Below are 22,916 nucleotides of genomic sequence, written 5' to 3'. Positions count from 1 at the left end.
TTTACTTCTAAATCAGCTTCCTGACATCTTGTGTTATCCTACAGGGTGTTTTTTTTTTTTTTTTTTGGGTTTTTGATTTTTGGGCCACACCCGGCAGTGCTCAGGGGTTACTCCTGGCTGTCTGTTCAGAAATAGCTCCTGGCAGGCACGGGGGACCATATGGGACACCGGGATTTGAACCAACCACCTTTGCTCCTGGATCGGCTGCTTGCAAGGCAAACGCCACTGTGCTATCTCTCCGGGCCCTTCCTACAGGGTTTATTAGTGCTCTGTAACTGTCCTGTTTTCTGGGGAATTACTATAAAGATATTTATGTTTTTGAATAAGGATTATTTTTAAATGGTTTTTGTTAATATTTTGGTAATCCATTTCATTTCTTTTTTTGTTTGTTTGTTTTTTATGGGCCACACCCAGTTGCTCAGGGATCACTCCTGGTAGGATTTAAGGAAATACAATGGGTCCCAGAGATTGAACCCAGGTTGGTTCTGTGCAAGACAAGTGCTCTACCACAGTATATTGCTCTAACCCAAAATCTATTTCATTTTTAATAAAAAATATTTTAATATAAAATTATAAAGATCAGTATTGGCAGCATAACATTATGTTATTTGATAATTTCATCAAATTTATTAATATCATTTTTTTTGTTTGTTTTTTGTTTTTGAGCCATACCTAGCAGTGCTCAGGGGTTACTCCCAGCTCTGAGCTCAGGAATCACACTTGGTGGGCTCAAAGGATCATATGGAATTCTGGGAATCGAACTCAGGTCGGCCATGTGCAATGCAAGTGCTTACCTTCTGTGCTCTCTCTCCAGCCCCTAATGTCATTTATCTATCAAAATACATTAATGTTTGGTTAGTTCTATAAAAGTGGGATTTTTTTTGTTTTCTCCTACTCACTCATACTGATTTTTAACCTTTGTCAATTTAATAATAAACCCCTATTACTTTTTTTTGTTTTATTGAGCATATTTGGAAAATTTTATTAACTAAAATTCATTGTTATTAATTCATAACATAATGTACAAATAAAGCATACTGTGAAATTTGCTATTATATCATAGCACATCTTTTAGACACATCACTGGATGACAATGTAATTTCTTACAACATGTAGGCAAATGAATAGCGATGATAGAAAACTGCATTTGCAAATATAGAATGTGTAAATTAATGAAGCTGGTTTATGTCACTAACTAGGGTTAAAAGTTCTATGAAAGTAAAGTTTTAAACTTAAGGTATAGAAATGATACTTTTATATTGATTTCTCTAGTAATTTTATCTTTGACTGGGAATAATTTTGGGTAATAAAATCCCCACTATGATTTATAAGTATGGCATCACTGCTATTTGAAATTGTAGTTCAAGGTATAAAAACATTAGAAACTTGGATTGTTGAAAGAGTTTTAAAATTCTCAAAATATTTAATCATTATTGGGGGGGCATACCTGGAGATGCTCAGAGGTTATGCTGGCTCAGCTGCACTCAAGAATTACCCCTGGTGGTGCTCAGAGGAACCATTAAGGATGCCAGGAATCAAACCTTAATAGGCCATGTGAAGGCAAATGCTCTACTTGCTGTACTATCACTCTAGCCTCTCCAAATCTTTAATCTTACAGATTTTTCTTGTGCTCTGTGTATTTCTGCTTTTCAAAGTTGGCTTTCCAGTGAACACTAGCATTTTTTAATCTGTATATACTTGTTATTTAAAAGTTTAAATTTAGGTGGGTAAACAATGCATCTGTGTAGATAATTAGTTTTACTTAGATACATATAGTGTAACTATAAACGTATAGTTTACTCCATGAGATCTTTATAATAAAAGTATATAAAAGTTGTTTGTTGCGGTACTGTAATCATTTTATCAGGTAAGCTAAATTTGAGAGGATGATATTTTGATTATTTTGTTGATATATATTTTAGTGTTTACCTAAGAATTGTTTTCAGTCTATTATTTTATCCAGTCTTCTTTTAGGTAGAATAAAAATATTAAAGCATATTTAAAAAGAAAACCCACTACAGTTTGAGATTTGAATTACTAGGTTTTAATGGTTAAATGACATCTTCAAATTCACATAGCTAATGATTGATACAGTGGGACATAATATAGGTGTGACTCTCAATCTGGTTCTTTCTGTAGTATTTTTATGGGGAAGGAGGATGACATACCCAGTTGGGGCCTGCTCTCCCAACTCTTTGCACTAAGCTTTTATCTCGGATTATACGGTACATGCACTCTGCCTGTTGACCTCAACAGCTGGTTAGCTCTCCGGTTGTGATGCACTATTCTCTTCACCTCTTATATCTTTAGGAACTATTAGACAATGAGATAGCTCATCTTTATATAAAGGAATGAGTGCTTCTGGAGTTTATATTGCATTTAGAACTGTGATCAAGAGAGTAAAATTTTGTATTATTATTATTATTATTATTAAAGGTATTTGAAATTGTTTTGAGGTATTTGATATTTAAGAATGGAAAATGATGATTTTTTTGTGACCCTTTATAGGATAAAGGTTGGGGAAAGTGGGTACATAGGTTCATAGGTAGATATAACTTTTAGAGATTTGTTCCTCCTTTGTGATAGTTTTTACAATACTTCCGCATATATTTTCCACCTCATCCTTAAAATTAAAAATCTACTTTACAGAGGAAACAATCTCAGATATAACTGATTTTCTCAGTCTAAATCATAGATGATAGATGAGCAGACTCTGATCTTCTGCCTCTAACTTCACACTTTCTCTCAGTGATACAATTTCATAGACATTTGATTAAAATGACTACTGATTACAGATGCGTGGTGTTTTCTGGAGAAATATCATCACCTCCTCTATTTTCAGTCAGCCATCGCTCCCAGCACCAACAGCCCTCCCAGCCTCAGCGGACCCTTCTCCAACATGTGGCTCAGTCACAAACTGCAACACAGACATCGGTGGTGGTAAAATCTATCCCGGCATCTTCTCCTGGAGCAATCACCCACATTATGCAACAGGTTGTATCACTTTTTTCCCTTTTTGTAATTGTCTCTGAAATAAGGTTTAGCTTATTCCTGTTATAAGAGTGGGAACATTATGAATAAATAGGTAAAGAAATACTTGAATTGCTGGGCCAGGGCAATAGCACATTGGTTGGCTGTTTGCCTTGCAAGTGGCTGATCCAGGATGGACCTGGGTTCAATCCCAGGTTGATTTGTGTGGGGGGGGGAGAGAGGGAGGGAGGGGAGAGAGGAAGGGGAGAGAGGGAGGGGAGAGAGAGAGGGGAGAGAGAGAGGGAGAGAGGAGTATTGGGGAAATGAAAAATGTTGGGTTGGTTGTGTGTGTGTGTGTGAGAGAGAGAGATTTCAATTAAATCTCAGAAGATTTTGAGTTTAGAATAGAAGTATATATATGAAGGCTATACAGTGGATACTGTGTCACTAAGGAGAGTCAAGAAACCAGAAATGATGTTGTTTATCAGATTGAATTCTACCTGACATTGTTTTCTCAAAATACTAGAAGAGGTCACATAGATTGGCCCTAATTATGTCACCCATGAACACTGCCTCCTTCCAACATTTATGTGACTACCTCCAGGTACTCTTTGCCCATAAATAGGATTGTTCTGGCCCTGTCCCCAGTCTTCTGCCTTCCTGGAAGGTGGGTATATGGGAAGCTGTTACCTTAGGCGTAGAAACAGACTGAAGAGGATGTCTGTGTTGACACAGCTTGGTGAAGACTAATGAACTGCCTCCTCTTGGTGCAGAGAGACTCTGCAAAGATCAGGATGGGCATGGTCCTCACATGTTGACCTTCTAGACCAGTGATGGCTAACCTTTTTGAGCCCAACTGCCCAAACTGCCACCAATGCCCGGTCCTCCCAATGACCAGTCTGGCCCTGTTGCCAGGTGAGCTGCAAAGCAGACACCAGTACACTCGGCTCCCACTGTGCTGCATATCTTAATTGCGGACCTTCCATTGTGCCAGCTGTAAGGCCTTCGAGTGCCACAGCTGGCACGCATGCCATAATTTCACCATTGAGGCTCAGACCATTGTTCTCAAAGTGGGTTGTTATTGTCTCTCATGGGACACCAGAGCTATTTATGCAAGCAGTAATAAGTGCACTTAAGAGGCACTTCCTTTTAGTTGACTCAAAGAAGAAAGATTTCCCAGGGTGGTACTGAGTTAATGTTTTTCAGGAAAGTGGGTGGTAGGTCTACCTGTGCTCAGGCTTTACTTGTGATTCTGTGCTCAGGGATCTCTCCTTGTGGGACTATGGGGACCAATACAATGCTAGGATTTGAAACCCCAGTCAGCTTTGTACAAGGCAGATACCATACCCACTGTGCTAACTTTCCATCCCTATTTTGAGAACCTTATTCTAATGCCCCTCTTAGTTTAGAAAACCTTGAGAGTTGTCTTTTTAGACTCTTCAGAAAATTATTAATGAATCTTCTAATCAAGTCCTTCTGGTTTGAAGTAATTGTAGCAATATTAGGTGTTTTTTTTACTGCATTCTTACTTTGTGCCTCTTTTCCTTAGGCATTAAGCAGTCACACTGCTTTTACCAAACACAGTGAGGAACTTGGAACAGAGGAGGGCGAGGTTGAAGAGATGGACACCTTAGACCCTCAGACAGGTCTGTTTTACCGATCTGCCCTGACTCAGTCAGCTAAACAGCAGAAACTTAGCCAGCCTCAGCTGGAACAGACTCAGCTACAAGTGAAAACTCTACAGTGCTTCCAGACTAAACAGAAGCAAACCATCCACCTACAGGCAGACCAGCTCCAGCACAAACTCCCGCAAATGCCCCAGCTTTCCATCAGGCATCAAAAACTCACCCCTCTACAGCAAGAACAAGCACAGCCCAAGCCAGATGTACAGCACACACAACATCCAATGGTGGCCAAAGACAGGCAGCTTCCTACCTTAGTGGCACAGCCCCCGCAAACTGTAGTACAGGTGCTTGCAGTGAAAACCACGCAGCAACTCCCTAAACTGCAACAGGCTCCGAACCAACCAAAAATCTACGTGCAACCCCAAACCCCCCAGAGCCAAATGCCGCTCCCAGCCTCATCAGAGAAACAGCCGGCAAGCCAGGTAACAGAATATTGATAGCATGCAAAGTTAAATTTCCCTGTTCGTGGAAAACAAAATAAGAACATCATAAGCATATCATGATTAGCAGTGCTTTCTCCTGGCAAGAGTAAACTCAAAAGCCTCATTACCCGGGTATTACTTTCAATCCCATTAGAAAGTTGGCATTAAGAAAGAAATGCACACTTTAGTACATGAAAATTTTTTTTTTTTTTTTTTTTTTTTTTTTTTGCCAGTCCATAAAATAGCTTTATTGACAGGTCAGCAGTTTGGAAACCAGGAGATTATTATCCTCAAAGTAACTATCTTTTTTGAATGGTCATATGAAGGGGTTTTGTATGGTGTGTATGTGTGTGTGTGTGTGTTTGTGTGTGTGTGTGTGTTTTATAGAAATAGAGACTAGAGAAACACATTTTTTAAAGGGTGGTTTGCAGGCTAGTAGAGACAGAGCTCAGTCTCCACCTAGGCTGTACCCTCAAGGCATACTCCATCTTATCTGTAAACTTAAAACAAAAGTTTGCAAGTAAAGGTTCAAACCTTTCCATATCTTAGGCTTTTGGGAGAAGAAACCAGAAATTAACTGTTCCTTACTGCAAGAGATGCTGGTTTTGAAATTGAAAGTCAGTTAATTTCTTTTGGCCATTGTGAAATTGGCCAGAGATGGAAGTGTTTCACACCAATTCCACAGCAGCTTTCAGGAGCCCCTGGCAAGTTCTGATTGTTACCGTATTTGCCGGTGTATAAGACGACCCCCCAATTTTGCAGTTAAAACATAGGTTTAGGCCTATATTCGCTGTATCAGACAGAACGTTCCTGTGCTGCATGTGTTCCTGTGCTCGTGTACCACAGTGAGCCAATCACAACAAGCAAAGATTCAGACTTCCTCTCTGACTCTGGCCAATCTGAGCAGGCTTTTGACAGTGTAGATTCAGTACAAAACATTGTCTAATTTGCATGCATCAAAAGCCTGCTTGGATTGGCTGAGTTAGAGAGGCGGTCTGAGCAGCCTGGCAGTGATTGGTGCAGGATCGAGTTGGAAAATTCATTTTGTGACAATATTCAGATAATTTTCATTTAGCGCATATTGAAACACTTTTCGGGATATACTTGGCGTACATGAAAATTTTGTAAGCAGATTTCAATCAGTTCAGCATTGATCAGTGCATAAAATTGATAGTCATAAATCATTTTTATTTTTTAGGTAAAATATGTTTATTTTTGTACCTTGTAAGCTCTCATTTTTATGGTAATAATCCTAAGTAAACTAGTCTTTTAAGGAACCCCAATAAGGATCTTCTTTTAGTTTCTATTGTCACTACCTAGTCAATACATTTAGCTTCTAGATTTATTTTCTAGATTGCAAGGGAATTATCTGTGGATATTCAAAAGGTAATTATATTAGGGAATTCAGTGGGATTGGAGGGATATGTATGTGTGTATATTTTCTAAATACATATAGAATATATTTGTATGAATGTAATTTAAATTAAGAGATTGAAAAAAGTCCTGCCTTTTATCTTTTAAAAAGCTCAAAATTATTTGAAGTAACTTGAGATGAGTTGAAGGTAAACTGTGTGGGCATATAAATCTGAAAGGAAAATAGGGCTGTTGCGACCTTCTCTACCTTTATGAACCATGGCTGATTGAACAAATGTTCTTTCAACCGTTCCTTTTCTTTAGTTTTTTTTAAATTATATTATTTCCATCCAGTCTTATTAAAACACTGATCTTCAAAATGTCTTCCATATGTACTTCACAAATGTTTTTATTGCCATATTGTCTGGGATATTTGATAGTTTTCTCAAAGATATGTAGCTGTAACACACACAATCCCAATTTATTTTCAGGTGGAGCAGCCAGTTATAACCCAAGGATCCTCTGTTACAAAGATAACTTTTGAGGGGCGCCAGCCTCCCACAGTTACAAAGATAACTGGTGGCAGTTCTGTGCCTAAGCTGACATCACCAGTCACAAGCATATCTCCCATTCAGTCCTCTGAGAAGACAGCAGTATCAGACATTTTGAAAATGTCTTTGATGGAAGCTCAGATCGATACAAATGTAGAGCATATGGTAGTGGATCCCCCAAAGAAGGCTCTTGCCACTAGTATGCTCGCTGGTGAAGCAGGATCATTGCCTTCTACTCATGTGGTGGTAGCAGGTATGGCGAATTCTACTCCCCAACAACAGAAATGTAGAGAGTCCTGTTCAAGTCCATCTGCTGTTGGTCCTTCTCTAACAACAAGGAAAATCGATGTGCCAGGAGTGCCTACGACAGGCCAGTTCATGCGTATTCAGAATATAGGCCAAAAGAAAGCTGAAGAAAGCCCAGCAGAAATTATCATCCAGGTAAGAATTTGGAAGGAACATGAGAAGTCTGGAAGGGGTGGGGGTACGATTGTGGATTTTGATGTGTTTTAGGACATCACAAGAAGAGTCAGTTTAACATAGCAAAAAGATATCTCTAAGATGGCATTTGCCAAGTTTGACATAATACCTATTACAAATATGCAAATTTATATAGAAAATTACTGGCTGTTGCTAAATATCACATTTGATAGGTAGTCATCAGCCCCACACCAGCTGACACAACATATGTCAGCTTTATTTGTACATGGAAGTCATACTTACCCATGTTTGAGCAGATAACTCTCAAAAATTGAGCAACTTTATGGGGTAAAGGTTTAGGCTCCCCAATCTGCTTAAAAACTCTTGAGAGGACCTGTAGCAATAGTACTGCAATTGGGGACTTGCCTTTGCACATGTCCAGTCCAGGCTCAATATTCTATATTCCATATGGTCCCCTCTGCACTGCCAGTTGTAATTCCTCAATGCAGAGCCAGAAGTAATCCTTGAGCACCTCCAGGTATGACCCCAAAACCAAAACAAAGAAATAAAAACTCATGATATATAATTAGATTTCACATCTATGTAAATTTAACTTCAAGACCATTTTTTAGGAAAATTCACATCTAATCTTGATACAAATTTATGGCTTCTGGGACTATCAGTAAGATCTTTCTTAATTATCAGAAAGAAGCATGCTATATAAGAGAATGCTTCTAACTAGTAATTTTTATATCTAACTTGAGAATTAACCATAAAATTTTGCTTTTTTGTTTGTTTGTTTCAATGTTACTAAAAATCTTTGTAGCAGCTCTTGTCCTGCGTTGGTAAGTACAGGCTAGTGAACATAATGAAGTATCATTCAATTGCAGCAGATCTTTCTGTGTGTCGTATTCTCTTCATTCTAAAACTCATTTGTCACCATGCATAGAAATAGATTACAACTAAAGAATTACTAAGTCTAGAATGACCATTAGAAATCAGACTTTATTTCCCTTTCTCTTTGCATTGTAGCAGATTGTTTTCTTGATTTTTTTTTTTTTTTTTTTTTTTTTTTTTTTGCCAAATTGATAATGCCTTGGAAAATGGAGCTATCAGGATAGCATATGAGCTCGCCAGGAGTGATGCCTGAGCATAGAGCCAGGAGTAACTCCTGGGTATTTACCTTTCCTATGGCCAACCTGAGCTCAGTCCTCAGACCCCATCTGGTCCACCAAGTCTGCCAGGAGTAACCATTGAGCGTAAAACTAGGAATAAGCCTGGGGCTTCCAGGTGTGACCCAATTAAGTTAGAAGGATTTATGTAAAAGAACCTAACACAGTTTCTGCTGCGTAATGATTATTCAATAAATGTTTCTTCCTTTCTTAATTTTGTTGACAAAGTTCCTTCATTGCCTTTTCTTACCATAAAATCTCTTCTGTGTTTTTTTCTTCCAGGCTATTCCCCAATATGCTATTCCTTGTCATGCCAGCTCCAACGTGGTAGTAGAGCCTAGTGGGCTCCTTGAGCTTAATAACTTCACCAGTCAGCAATTGGATGATGATGAGACTGCAATGGAGCAGGACATAGATAGTAGCACAGAGGATGGAACTGAGCTCAGCCCCTCTCAGAGTTCCGCTGAACGATCCTAGTATTTGGGACACATAGGAGTGCACTTTAAAAGCCTACTTGGTTACCAAGTGTCCTGGGAAGCCCTTGTATTTTGGAATCTGTAGAGAGCACTTTGCCCATACTTAAGTTGTGGACCTCGAAACAGCAGTGTTTCAACAATTGCTGCAGGAGCAGCATTTTAAAACTAGATAAAACTCACAGGGGAATGTACTTTAAAAAAAGGAAGAAGAAGAAGAAAGGGAAAAAGAGAGAATGCACATCTATAGTGATGTAAGACCTGAAATTCTTTCTTGGACCATGGCCAATGGAAAAGTTTGTCTTGCAATGGAAAGAGACTTTTCCTGTGAATGTTCCTCCGCTGATTTCTACTAAGCAAAACACCATCCAAAAGGAGAATGTGAATAGTTTGTGTTTTGAATTGGTGTGTCAGGAACAGTTTTGTTGTTGTTTTAATCTTAATGTTTTTTAAGATCCTTGGAAGTGTTGAATTGGTTAACATTTTACATTTAACATTTGCTCAATTCAGTTTATAAAATAACTAGAAAAATACTGGCATTAAAGAATTCTTGTTGGATAGTGGAAATCAGAAACCTAACTAACCAGTAGGTAGGAAGTGTTTTTTTGGGTGGTTTGTACATTCTCACCAATTATATGCTAATTTATTATATTGTTGTTCCTTTGTGCTTAGGCAGCATACTTGCCTTTTATTTATTTAAATGTAAACATTTCAAGCAGGCCATATTTCTTATTAACAAAGTTCCTGAAGCCAGAATTATCTACCTTTCCCACCTCCTTCCACCTCCACCTCCTTTAAGATAACTTATTAAAATTTTTTTCCTTGTGAAGCAGAGAAGAAACATTTTCTCACCCAGAGGAAAAGTGTCAGTTATGTTCAAGAAAACAGATTATTCATATTATGCTATCTTTACATTGAAATTGCACATTCATGTTGGACTGAGAATTTGAAAAAGGCTTTCCATATTTTTGTTGAACCACCCTTTGGAATGTATAAATGAAAGTTCATCTACAGTTCTGAATGTTTTTACGCAATCTATCTTTTTAGAAGAGTTTGTTTAAGCAATATGTTTGGGTCTTGTGATTTGTCTGTCACAAGTAGTGATGAGGGTAAAGAGGGTGGGAGGTTAAGAGTCAGTTTTGACAAGTAATGGCAAAGGAAACTATACTCATTTTTTAAAAAATGTAAATAGAAAAAGTTTTTAACGGTTTTATATAGATTTCATTATAAATAAGCATTTTAAGACTGACATGTTGAACTGTGTATACACATATATCAGCATAACTGCCCAATTTTTTGGTGCTGAAGTACTGTAAGTAGAATTCATCAACAGCCTCCTAATTTTTGCATCTGTATCTGGAAAAAACTGTGATATTATAGTTAATAAATCCCCACTAGAGTGACACTGAAGATTTAAACACAAGCATTCATAAGATGCACTGATCTTTGGTAGTTGTCATTATTTCTAGTAGGTGATAATGACTCACCCGTAGATGGAGCTGTTGGTTATTATTTTATTGTACAAACTCATGTTTAAAAAACTTTGTGACTCTGTTTCTAGTTAAGTAATTTTTTAATCTCGGGTCATAAAATTCTTTCAAAATATGATTGCATTATGAATTCTCACCAAAAAGATACATTTGCCAATATGCATCTAAGATACCATTACATACCGTCTTAGGGGCCATGAACCTCTAAGCCTATCCATGTATTCCAGGTTAAGCCCTCTGTTATGGTCAATCCATTGCTTACAAATGTAAGTTTTTATAAAATAAAATATCTTTTAAATATTTGTGGATCAGGTAACGAGCAAACTTGAATAAAGTTATTATGTTTTATTTCTACCTATTCTAGCAGCATAGCATATCTGTTCCTTTCAGAATTACACAATATGTTTCAGCTATTGGAATAGCGAATAAAACTTCTGTGTAGTCTTCATTTGAAGAAATAAATTTAAAAATTGTCAGATGAGGAAGTTAATCTGGGGGATGGGAGTTGGCCACACACAAGCTGTGGTCAGGACTTGCTCCTTACTATATATTTAGAAAATACAGTGCAAATGCTATAAAATTATTAGAATCCTAACTGTCAATGATACTTTAAAAAATACCTTAGGTTTGATTTTGATTGCTACTTTGTATTAGAGATATGGTTCTATGAATTTGCGGGGCATGGTGGTGGTGGAGGGAGTGGCAAGATGGGTGGATCACACCCAGTGTGTGAAGAGCTTGTGCTCTTCTTGGTGATCCTCAGGAAACTGACTGACTTAGGTGGTGCTCAGGTTGCATGCACATTATGTTCCTTATTCACTGTACTATTTCTGTAGCCCTGTTGTTTTTTTCTTAGAGGGTTTCATTTTAAGAACATAACCCCTTTTCAACAAATACTAGCTAAACATCTTCTACATGCCATGTTCTGTTCTAAACACCAGGAACATCACTGTGAATAATTAAAGATAAATTCTATCTATAACAAAATTTACATAGGGTTTCCTACTGTTGAAACGAATGTGAGGGCTGAAAGAAGAACTGAAGAAACAGAACGGCAGTTTTCTTTTGGTTAAATGATGGATGGTATTGTAAATATATAGATTCCCAAGACATTCAGGTAATGAAAAGAGCATTAGATCTGCTTGTACATAATTCATAAATAAAATTCTAAGTCATGTCACAGATAGACATTTGGAGGATACAAGGCAATTACTACAAAATTGTTAGAATCCTAACCAACAATACTGAAAAAAATCCTCAAACCCTCTGATTTAAAGTGATTTTGATAGCTGCTCTATATCATATATAAATATGTATATTTTATGTATGCTTTATATCATATATAAATATGTACATATATAAATATATATGTATATATATATATGGGTTGGATAGATGCTGGGAATTTTGGACCACACCTAGTGGAGCTCAGGTTGTTTTTGGCTCTTCTGTTCTTGTACTCAGGAGTGACTTCTGCCAGTGCTCAAGGATTGTTGTGTTAGGGATTTGAATCAAGGTTGCATCAGTCAGAACTACATGCAAGGCAAGTGCCTTTCTTCCTGTACCCTCTCTCCAGTCCTGTGGGTGTGTTTATGTTAATTTTGAGGACTTAAAAATATTAACAGCTTTTTATATAATTCATCCATTCCAAGCATACAGCTTGGTGGTTTTTCATGTCTGTACAAAGTTAAACAACTATCAATACAATTTTAAAAACTTGTATAACCCCCAAATAAAACCCCTTACCATGTCAACCTCACTCCTCAATTAACCACTACCCCTAGAGAACGATTAAATAATTACCTTTTTTTCTGTGGGTTTGCCTATTTTTGCACATTTCATGTAAGTGGGGGTCAAATAAGACAGTCTTTAGTAACTGGCTTTTTTTCTTAGCATAGTTTTCTAAAGGTTCATCCTGTGGTATCATTGGTTAGTACTTTGTTCCTCTTCATAGCTCAGTAATATTTCATTGTGTCATTGTGCCACATTTCATTTATCTGTTGATGAATATTTAAATGGTTTCTACTTTGTCTCACAAGTAATGCTGCTCTGGGTATTTGTATGTTTTCATTTCTCTTGAGTATATGTCTTAAGTGTTCAGTTGCTGGATCATAGGGTAACTAACCTTTTGAGAAACTGCCAACTTGGTTCGCAGTGGCCATGTTTTGTATACTCACCAACAGTACAGAAGAGTTCAATTTTCTCTATAGTCTTGTCAACTCTTTCTATTATCTTTTTCATCTTTATAGTGTACTACTGTAATGTGTTAAGTGGCATTGATTTAATGTTCTGATTTACATTTACTAATGACTAATGATCGACATTTTCTTTTCATGTACTTATTTGATGGTATTCTTTTGGAGAAACTGTTGAGGTCTTGCACTTTCTGTTTTTTTGTTTTGTCTTGGGGCCACACCTGGCAATGCAAGGAAAGCACCCTACCCTCTGTACTATCTCTTCAGCCCCTCTTGCACATTTTAAAGTCGAATTTTTTAATTTCATTTAAATTAAGGATCTTTTAAATTAAGGAGCCACTTTTCAGAGAAAAGTAATCTGTGTGAACTTAAACTCTTAAATTGGTTCTAGTTCTTACTCTCTAGTATAACAAATTTGTTAACATTTTTGTGGAAGGACTCGCACCTGACAATGCTCAGGTTATCCTTGGGACTGTACTCAGGAATTACTCAGGAAGCTTATGGGCTCTTAGTTTCGAACCCAGCTTGGCCATGTACAAGCCAAGCTCCCTACTCTCTATATATACTACTCGGCCCCACTTAGCATTCTTAAACTGTGTAATAGTTTATGAGTGAAAATGCTTACAAATACATTTTCTTAATAGTGTGTTGATATAGAACATAGTACAGGGCCCGGAGAGATAGCACAGTGGCGTTTGCCTTGCAAGCAGCCGATCTAGGACCAAAGGTGGTTGGTTCGAATCCCGGTGTCCTATATGGTCCCCTGTGCCTGCCAGGAGTTATTTCTGAGCAGACAGCCAGGAGTAACCCCTGAGCACCGCCGGGTGTGACCCAAAAAAAAAAAAAAAAAAAAAAGAACATAGTACAATGAAAGCAGGAGTCATGCCTGAATTTGAGCCCCAAGCATGTGTTTTTTGTTTTTTTTAAAGGTTGGCACAGAGTTACATGCTTTATTTTACTCTAATATTTATATTACTACACCTTACAGCTTCATTGTTTTATAGAGAAATATTCAGGTGGAGCATTCTTAGAAGCTTGTGTAATCATCATTTGATACCTCTGAATGACTTACCCCCCAAACTCAGATTAGGTGATTTTATACATAGAGTAAATATGTAATTTTCTTCAACAAAGAAGACTAGCTATTTTCTAACATTCTCAGTTCAGGAATAGTTTCTAGTATTCCTAATTGATAAAGGAAATAATCCTTGATAAAGGAGGTGATTCCTGATTCAGTCAGGTATATGTGGGAAAATGTAAGAAACGAAAGTTATTTGACATTATAAAGAAGCCCTTGTATGTGAGGAGTGTTATTGATGCTCTTTCCAGCAGCTAGTAAATATGACAGTCTGGGACCATGTATTTTCTAGAATTTTTTTTTTTATTACAGAGCAAAAATTACAGCAAACAAAGCTGTTTTGCTGACTTCAACCTCTGAGGTGGCCCTGTCTGGGAGAAGATGTTTACAGCAGAGTAAAGTGAAAATATTTTTTTTTTACTCCACAATTCTTCCTGATAATGATTCCTTTCCTTCTCTTTCACCAGTAATTACTGGGTACTTTCTATGTTCAAAGTTTTTTGTTTTTGTTTTGTTTTTTGGGCCACACCCATTTGACGCTCAGGGGTTACTCCTGGCTAAGCGCTCAGAAATTGCCCCTGGCTTGGGGGGACCATATGGGACGCCGGGGGGGGGGGGGGTTGAACCTCGGTCCTTCCTTGGCTAGCGCTTGCAAGGAAGACATCTTACCTCTAGCGCCACCTCGCTGTCCCCTCTATGTTCAAACTTAAGAATAGAGGGAAGAGGGGAAAGCCTTACTCAGGGAGCATCATCTTAGCACAGAAAACATGTTCAAGGTCGTATTGGACATGTTCAGTAATGAATGCTGTGTGATGCAGTGCAGTGTGGCATGGCATGAGGACATCAGGGGTTTGTTTCACGAATGAATGCTTAATGATCAGAAGGAAGAGAATTTAACCGGGCTGAGAGAATGGGGGAGCGGCCTAGGCAGATGGATGGCAGTATAAAGACTTCTTGTGGAAGGGAACTTAGACTAGACCACTGTGTCTGCATCATAGGAGTAGAGACAGCTCTGTGGATCTTAATCAGTTCTGATCAAAGTTCAGGTGTATTTTAATGAGAAATTGAAAAAGTTTAAGCCATTGGAACTTGGAAAAATGAATACATTACAAAACATCGAATTATCTTGGTCCATTCAGATAGGAAAATATATGATCTTTTACCCCTCTTTACTCAAACATCTTCATTGATTTCATGTCTTAGCCAAACCTACATTTCCAGATTAATAGTCTGTTTCCCTTTCCTCTCTATCTACTGCCAATTTTCTCTGCTATACACATATTATGTCTACATTTGAAAGTCTCGTTCCTCACAGTCCTTTTTGAATTCCACCTTTGGCTGAGATGGTCCAGATCTCTTTCAGTGAGAATCCAATACACTCCACTGCTGGGTTTTTCTTAGCTTTGGGGAAGAAATTTATTTCCTTAACATTTGCCATAAATTACAATTGAATTTATTTGCATAAAGATCATCTTTTGGGGTAAGGCGATACCCCATCAACATGATATGAGATTTCCTTGGTAATGGCCTGCAATGTGCCTTTCAAAATCCCTAGAATATAATATTCTAGGAAATCATTGAAACATTAGCTTGAAGTGGAAAAAACAGCTTTCTTTGTTCTTTTTCTCTCATACCCTTTAAGTGGGGGTGGAGTGGGGCAGCTCATCAGGTAGTGTTCAGGGCTTACTTTTGGCTCTTCACTCAGAAATCACTCCTGTTGGGCTTGAGTGTGTGATATCAAGTGCCAAGAACCCAAACCTAATCTGGCACTCTAGATCAGGGAAGCACTTTACCCACTGTATTTAAATATTCTTAGTGCAGTCTTCTGGAGCTCATATAAATGTTTAGATTGATCTGTTTTATGATTTTCCACAAGTTCTTTAGGTTCTATTCACATTTCTTTTTTTTTTTTTTTTTTTGGTTTTTGGTTTTTGGATCACACCCGGCAGCTCTCAAGGATTACTCCTGGCTCTGCACAGAAATCGCTCCTAGCAGGCTCGGGGGATCAAATGGGATGCCGGGATTCGAATCACCATCTGTCTTGGATCAGCTGTGTGCAAGGCAAATGCCCTACCACTGTGCTCATGTTTCTTTTTCTTTATGCCCCTTGGACTGTTTTGATACCTTGATTGTTGAAAGTGAGCATTTAAATATGATATGGTCATTGGAAATATTTTCCTTTGACTCAGGTTTTTATGGTTATAATTATTGTGTGAATATGTGCATATGCATGTGCTTATTTATTTTGTTAAAGATGTCCATTTGCCCAGTGACTTTTTTTCAAACATTCAGTGAGTTATAAAGAGGAGCAGAGAAATGAAGCAATTGCTGAAAAGACAAGTGGGAATGAGAAGTTGTGTGTGTGTGTGTGTGTGTGTGTGTGTGTGTGTGTGTGTGTGTGTAATAACAAATTGGGATTATTTATGGGATAGGTCCAGCAGAGAAGAAAATTAAAGATGTAGGATAGAGGCCTGTTGGTGAACTGAACTCAGCTGTTATAGAGGGGACAGAATGATTCATTCATTACAGTAAAAAAAAAAAAAAAAAGCCCTGCAGTTTCAGAAGCTGGTAGTGAATAGAGGCACTTGCTTTATTATTCTGATGAGTCTCCATATGTAGAGTCCCTTTCTGCTCTACATGCCTTAAAACATCCCTGACTTAATCCCTACAGCCACAACTTCTCCCAAACTAAGATAAGAAAAGCACTTTTCCTTATTCATTCTGCTGTATTACTACCTCTTTGTGGTCTTTGAGTCAATTCTGAAAGGAAAGGTAAAGTTTTGGGTTAGAGTAGAGCCCTACACAAAAAGGCAACATAGGGCTAAGACTGAAAGATGGTAGACCTCTCAAAAGGTAAGGCAGTGGAATGATGAAATTGGCAGAGATCCCAAACATGAAGTATGAACCTGGTCTTTGGTGGGGAGTGACTTTGGAAAGAGAGCTGAGAACTAGTGAGATCCAGAGACTATTCCACACCTGGAAGCCAACACAGCAATATATTATGATCCACGGTTACCCATTGTTTTGAAGAGCGACTTTTATTGAGTCCCCCCCATATCATGAGATTGCACCTGGCTGACCTGAGTTTGTTCCTTGGTACCCCTATTGGTCCTCTGAGCCCTACCAAAGTGATTGCTGAGAGCAAGTCCTAAGCACAGCCATCTCTGTCAGGGCTGGAGAGAGAGTGCAATGAGTAGGATATTTACATGAAGCCAACCCTGGTTTAACCCCCTAACACTTCTGTATGGTTCCCCCATGGACCACTAGGTGTGATCCTTGAGCATTTCCAGTTATAGCACAAAACCAAACCTAAAAAAGCTCTATGGTTCTTCTATATCTCCTTCATGGCTCCCAATTTTTGCTCTAGATGTGTTTTGCTCTAAAACTACTCTTAGAGCAAAACAACTTTACCCCCATGTCCTCAGAACAAGACTTGGTAGGAAGGCAATAATAAACTTCCTGACTGTTTTGTTTTGTTTTTTGCTTTTTGGACCGTCAGGAATTGTTCCTGAATCTGCTTTGGAATCACTCTTGGCAGGCTTGGGGAACCATATGGGATGCCAGGGTGCATGCAAAGCACCCAGCCAACCCACTGTATTATCACTCCAGCCCCTGGCTGACTCTGCAACCCCCTCCACACCCATCTCTGGTATCCTGGACCTGGGGCTCATCCTCCTGGCACACATGCACTTGTTAACTAAAATGCATGAGCATATTCCAGGAGTAACACCTTTTTTTGGGGGGGGTTGATTTTGGGGCCACACCCGGTGATGCTCAGGGGTTACTCCTGGCTATGCACTCAGAAATCGTTCCTGGCTTGGGGGACCATATGGGACGTCAGGGGATCGAACCAACGTCCGTCCTAGGCTAGCATGAACAAGGCAGATAGATGCCTTACCACTTGTACCACCGCTCCAGTCCCAGCACCCTTATTTCTGATTCGTTTTCTGGATTAGGATGGTATTGTGCAGTATCTGTATAAGCCACCCAACCCAGGGGACAATGCTCATCCTTGCTATCATTGGTTCTTTTTTCTTAAAGGTGCAGGAAAACCCTAGATGGTGATTTTAGAATCTTACTTAGAACTCTCAGGGGATGAGTTATTTTTGCACTGATGATTTTCTGGATTATTACAGCTTAAATAAATGAAGCACAGGACATTGTTGTTATTTGAACCATTTTAGATGATAATTGGCAACATCCAGCTCTTATGAACACAAGTAATTGCAGTCTCATTTCTTCCCAATCAGTGTTGTGACCATTTTTCTAGCTCAGCAGTAAGGAGGTAGGGAAGCTGGGGAGTATATTCAGGCTCAGCATGTCCCTGAAGCAGGTTGAAATTAGAGTACCAGGTCTATGGAGGAGGCTTTTGAGCTTCCCCATAAATCAGGATGAGTGAGAAAGGAGGCAGGAGCCAACCTCTACATTAGGGCCAGAGAGACTCGGGTCCCAGTACATAGCCACACTGCCAGCAATTTGTATTCGCAGTTAAATTCTGATCTGGTAGGCTCATGTTCCACTCAGCTGGAAACAGTTCTGTTTCATTTTTTTATAGTTTTGTTTACTTTCTGGTTTGGAGCTTAGTTGTCCTTAGTGTGTGCTTCTGGGTCTGTATTCAGGGATCATTCTAGATGCTCAGAGGACTTTGTGGTGCTGGGAATCTAAACCAAGTAGGCAACATGCAACCAAATGCCTTCCCTGCTGTACAAAATCTCTCACCTGACTTCTGCATTTTAAACAAGATTTTAGGCCCTGTCAAGCCTATTGGACCACAGACCACATTTTCACTAAGTCTTCAGTTGACCTCCCCAATGATTCCTTATGACCTTGTGAAGGTAGGTAGTAGGGGAGGTCATATAGTACATCTTACAAATGCAGGTGACCTCATGGCAGTGACTTCATGTGCATAGTACACAAAGCTTTATAGGGTGACCTTTAACTTTCCTTGCCTTTTTTTCTGTTCTCAAGAGTATCAGGAAGTTATTTTTGCCATTATTAATTTTTCCAGCTGGGAAAACAGTTCCTGTCATCATAGAGAGATAAGAGGCCAAACCATTGTCCTTGTCTTTGCATTTAGTTCTCTTCATTCCATAGCGTTTGTCTCCCTCAATTTGTGCTGCAGACGAATGGATTGGGGTTGCTGCAGGGATATGATTGCTTATACCACACACATGTCTCTCTATTAAACTGAAAACTGGATCAATGGCTGTAGCAATGGGGCCTACAATTTCACTTAGGAGCATGGTATTTTTCCACTCAAATCTTCACTTCAAACAAGGCCCATGACTTCCTTTTGTGGGAAACACTAAACTTTGGGATCATAAATGTGGACTCAGAGTGGCCACCTGATGCATAGGCTGAGATGCTTGTGGTGCCATCCGTGGTCAGTAAAACTTTCCATTTTAGGACAGTCTAGCCGTATTCCATTCCTTGTACACAGGGCCTGTTCTGACTCATCTAGGCACTAACGTTAAAATATGGGGCCCTAGTCAAATGAAGGTGATGGAAGTTAATGAAAAGAACTCAGCTCTCAGTGCTTCATCTGAGGTAATTCGGATGCAGTCCACAGGAAACCCAATGGCCTACAATGGGAAATTGCCTTTACTTGCTGCCTAGCTTCCCCTTCTGAACAATAACTATTTCCTGAGTTTTTGGTTAGTTTGTTTTTGGGTCACACCTGGTGATACTCGGGGATTTCTCTTGACTCTGCCCTCAGCCTACTGATGGTGCTTGGGGAATCAATCCTATGCAGTGCCAGGGAATGAACTCAGGTCAACTTAATGCAAGTGCCCTACCTGTTGTACTGTCACTCTGGCCCTTCCTGGACACATAAATTAATGACTGCACATAATTCTTTGTCTCAGGTTCTCCACATTAAGACAATTCCTTCCTGGGGCTGGAGTGATAGTAAGCTGGTAAGGCACTCAACCTTTTACATGGTTGATCTGGGTTTGGTCCCCAACAACCATATAGCTCCCTAGCCTGCCATGAGTAATCCCTGAGTGCAGAGCAATAAATAAGCTATGGGCACCCCTGGGTCCAGCCCCCAAACCAAAATACAAACAAAATTAAAGAGAAAAGTCTCATACAAAAGAGGTAGAATTACTGGGATGTGACTGCAGTCACCTTGCCTGCACATGTAAAGTTCTGGGTTCAATTTCCAGCACAGAAAAAATAAATTGTTCAAAATAAACTAAAATTAACAAGCTTAAGATTATATCTTATGAAGTAATTATTCTTAAAATAATTATTGTTTAAAGACTTACTCTTTTTCTAAAGTTTAATTTTACTGAGGTAACATTGGCTTATAAGAGTATACATTTATGTTTGAAGGGGAACAATGTTACTATAACACATCTACTACCTGAATGTCAGCATCATCCACCACTGGGCCCTGTCAGCCCACTCTACTCTGGTCCTTGGCAACCACGGGGCAGAATGAGGATTTATTTTCATTGGGCATCATCCATTCCTTCACTTTAGTTCTTTATATGCCACATATTAGTGAGATGATTTGTTATGTGTCTTTCTCCTTCTGACTTATTTAGCTTATTATGATACCAGTTGCATCATGTTGTCAAAGACAAGACTTCTCTTTCCTTACAGCTAAGAAAACTGGTGTTTCTAAAAGTAGGATTCACAGATATCAGAAAGAATCTTAAACATATGTTATAACTGCATTTTTGTAAGTATTCAAAAGGTAAAATGGAGATATTAAAAAGTAGCTTAGAAGACCCAAATTGAATTTTAGACAAAAGCTATAATATCTGAGCTATCACCTATTATTGATCAATATCTAGTGGTATTAACAGCAGATTAGACTTTTCAGTAGAAAACTTGCACTTACTGATCATAATGGGAGTTATCCAATATGAAAAAGAGTAAGAAGATAAAAATGTGGGGCCAGTGAGGTGGCGCTAGAGGTAAGTGTCTGCCTTGCAAGCGCTAGCCAAGGAAGGACCGCGGTTCGATCTCCCGGCGTCCCATATGGTCCCCCCAAGCCAGGGGCGATTTCTGAGTGCTTAGCCAGGAATAACCCCTGAGCATCAAATGGGTGTGACCAAAAAAAACCAAAAAAAAAAAAAAAGAAGAAGATAAAAATGTAATAAACAAGCCATCATTTATTTGTAAGACAACTTCAAATTGTCTCATCTGGAGCCCTGAGAAGAGAAAAGGGGTTAAGCAGGGAGGGGAGGATGTTACACTGGTGAAGGAGGGTGTTCTGTTTGTGACTGTAACCCAACTATGATGAAATAAAAAATATTAAAAAAAAAAAAAGAAAAGAGAAGGGAAACAGACAGAAAAAGAACACCCTGAAAATGACAAAACTTTCCACACATTGCTTACTTTTTCATTTATTTGTTTTTTATTTGGGGCCACACTTAGCTGTGCTCAGGGATTACATTTGGTTTTATGCTTAGGGATAACTCCTGGCGGTGCTCAGGGGCCCATATGTAGTGCCAATGAATGAAACGGGATTGGTTGCATAGAAGGTATGTACTTATCCCTTTATTTTCTCTCCAGTATCCATTACTAAGTTCCCTGTTTTTGTTTTTGGTCCACACTCTCGAGAATAAAATGAGTATGAAACTGTTTTTGCAATAAAATCTTGTTTAGTTTTATTTTGACCTTTATAAAAATATTATACTAAAAAAAGGGGGCAGAGAGATAGCACAGTGGTAGGGTGTTTGCCTTGCAAATGGCTGATCCAGCGCTGATGTTGGTTCGAATCCCAGCATCCCATATGGTCCCCCAAGCCAGGATCAATTTCGGAGCACATAGCCGGGAGTAATCCCTGACTCACCATCTGTGGTTCAAAAATAAAATAAATAAATAAATAAATAATTTAATTAATTGACCAATTCAATAGCATGTTATTTAGTTTCCATATTTAATGTTTTTCCATTTTTTTAGTTTTACAGCGCTGTGATCTGTAAAGATAACTGATAAAGATTTCCATTTTTCAGGAATTATTGACTTATTGTGTGTATACCAACATCTGTTCTGGAGAATGTTCATATGCATCAGAGAATAATGCGTTTTCAGCATTAGGGAGTTGAGATTCCTGTAAATGATAAACCCACTGGTTCAATTCATTGTGGCTTTTTGTTTTTGTTTTTGTTTTTGTTTTTGTTTTGAGGCCACACCTGGTGGTGCTCATGGGCTACTCCTGCCTCTGCACTAAGAAATTACTCCTGGTGATGCTAGGGGGACCTATGGGATGCCAGGGATCCAACATGGTCAGCTGCATGCAAGGCAAACACCCAACCCACTGTGCTATTGCGCCAGTCCTCAACACATTGTTTAAGGCTGGTGTTTCCTTGTTGATTTTGTCTAGTTGATCTGTCCATTGATGCGGGTGTTATAGTCTTCAACTACTATTGCATGGCTGTCAGTATCTCTCTTCACTTCCATTAGTAACTACTGTATGTATTTTGATGCTCTCTTGTTTTGTACATGTATGTTAATAAGCACTGGGGTCTCTTGATAAATGATCCCTTAATATCCTTTCTGTTTCATGTTGCCTTTTCTATACATATCATTATTGTCTCTGCTTCTTTTCTAGGCCACAATTTGCCTATATGATTATTTCCCAGTCCCTCCCCCTCATTTTCACATCAAAGGGTAATTTTTTTACATCAGAGGCTTGTAGTATTGACAATGTTTAAGGAAGGCATAAACCACATAGAAGCATAAACATCCAATCATCATTCTTATGAGCCAGAAAAAAAAATCTGTTTTCAACTTTTCACTTGGAATGTAAATATATCTTCTATAGACAACTGAAAGTTGGATTTTGTTTTCAGATTTTATCTTGTCACTCTATACCTTTTGGTTGGCATATGCAGATCAGTTACATTAAACAGGATTGCTGAAATAAAGAAATTTATTGTCAATTTTTCTATATGAATATTTGGAATACTAGTTTAGTATGCCTTTCATTTTGGAACTTCTCTTATTCTCTTTCCTGTACTTTGATATGTCTTATGAGTGGTGAGGTTCCATTTACCTTTTATTATTTTTCCTAAGTATTTTTGTCTTTAGATTGATACCTAAAGTCACAAGGCAAGTAAATACTTTTGATTTTGTCTTTAGGCAGTGCTCAG

General features: G+C 38.6%; 1 protein-coding gene across 2 annotated transcripts in view; it reads left to right on the top strand.

The window, feature by feature from the left end:
- Positions 1–10,836, top strand: part of EMSY (EMSY transcriptional repressor, BRCA2 interacting) — a 99,985-nt gene extending 89,149 nt beyond the window's left edge. For both annotated transcript variants that reach the window (XM_049780251.1, XM_049780252.1), the window contains 4 exons: positions 2,843–2,994; positions 4,520–5,077; positions 6,922–7,422; positions 8,856–10,836. In XM_049780251.1, coding sequence (XP_049636208.1) covers positions 2,843–2,994; positions 4,520–5,077; positions 6,922–7,422; positions 8,856–9,050 — 1,406 coding nt within the window. In that variant the 3' untranslated portion in view covers positions 9,051–10,836. The remainder of the gene's footprint in view (positions 1–2,842; positions 2,995–4,519; positions 5,078–6,921; positions 7,423–8,855) is intronic.
- Positions 10,837–22,916: the final 12,080 nt, after the last annotated feature.

Source organism: Suncus etruscus, chromosome 9, assembly GCF_024139225.1.
Source record: "Suncus etruscus isolate mSunEtr1 chromosome 9, mSunEtr1.pri.cur, whole genome shotgun sequence".
Taxonomy (NCBI): Eukaryota; Metazoa; Chordata; class Mammalia; order Eulipotyphla; family Soricidae; genus Suncus; species Suncus etruscus.
This window is presented reverse-complemented; position numbering and strand designations above follow the sequence as displayed.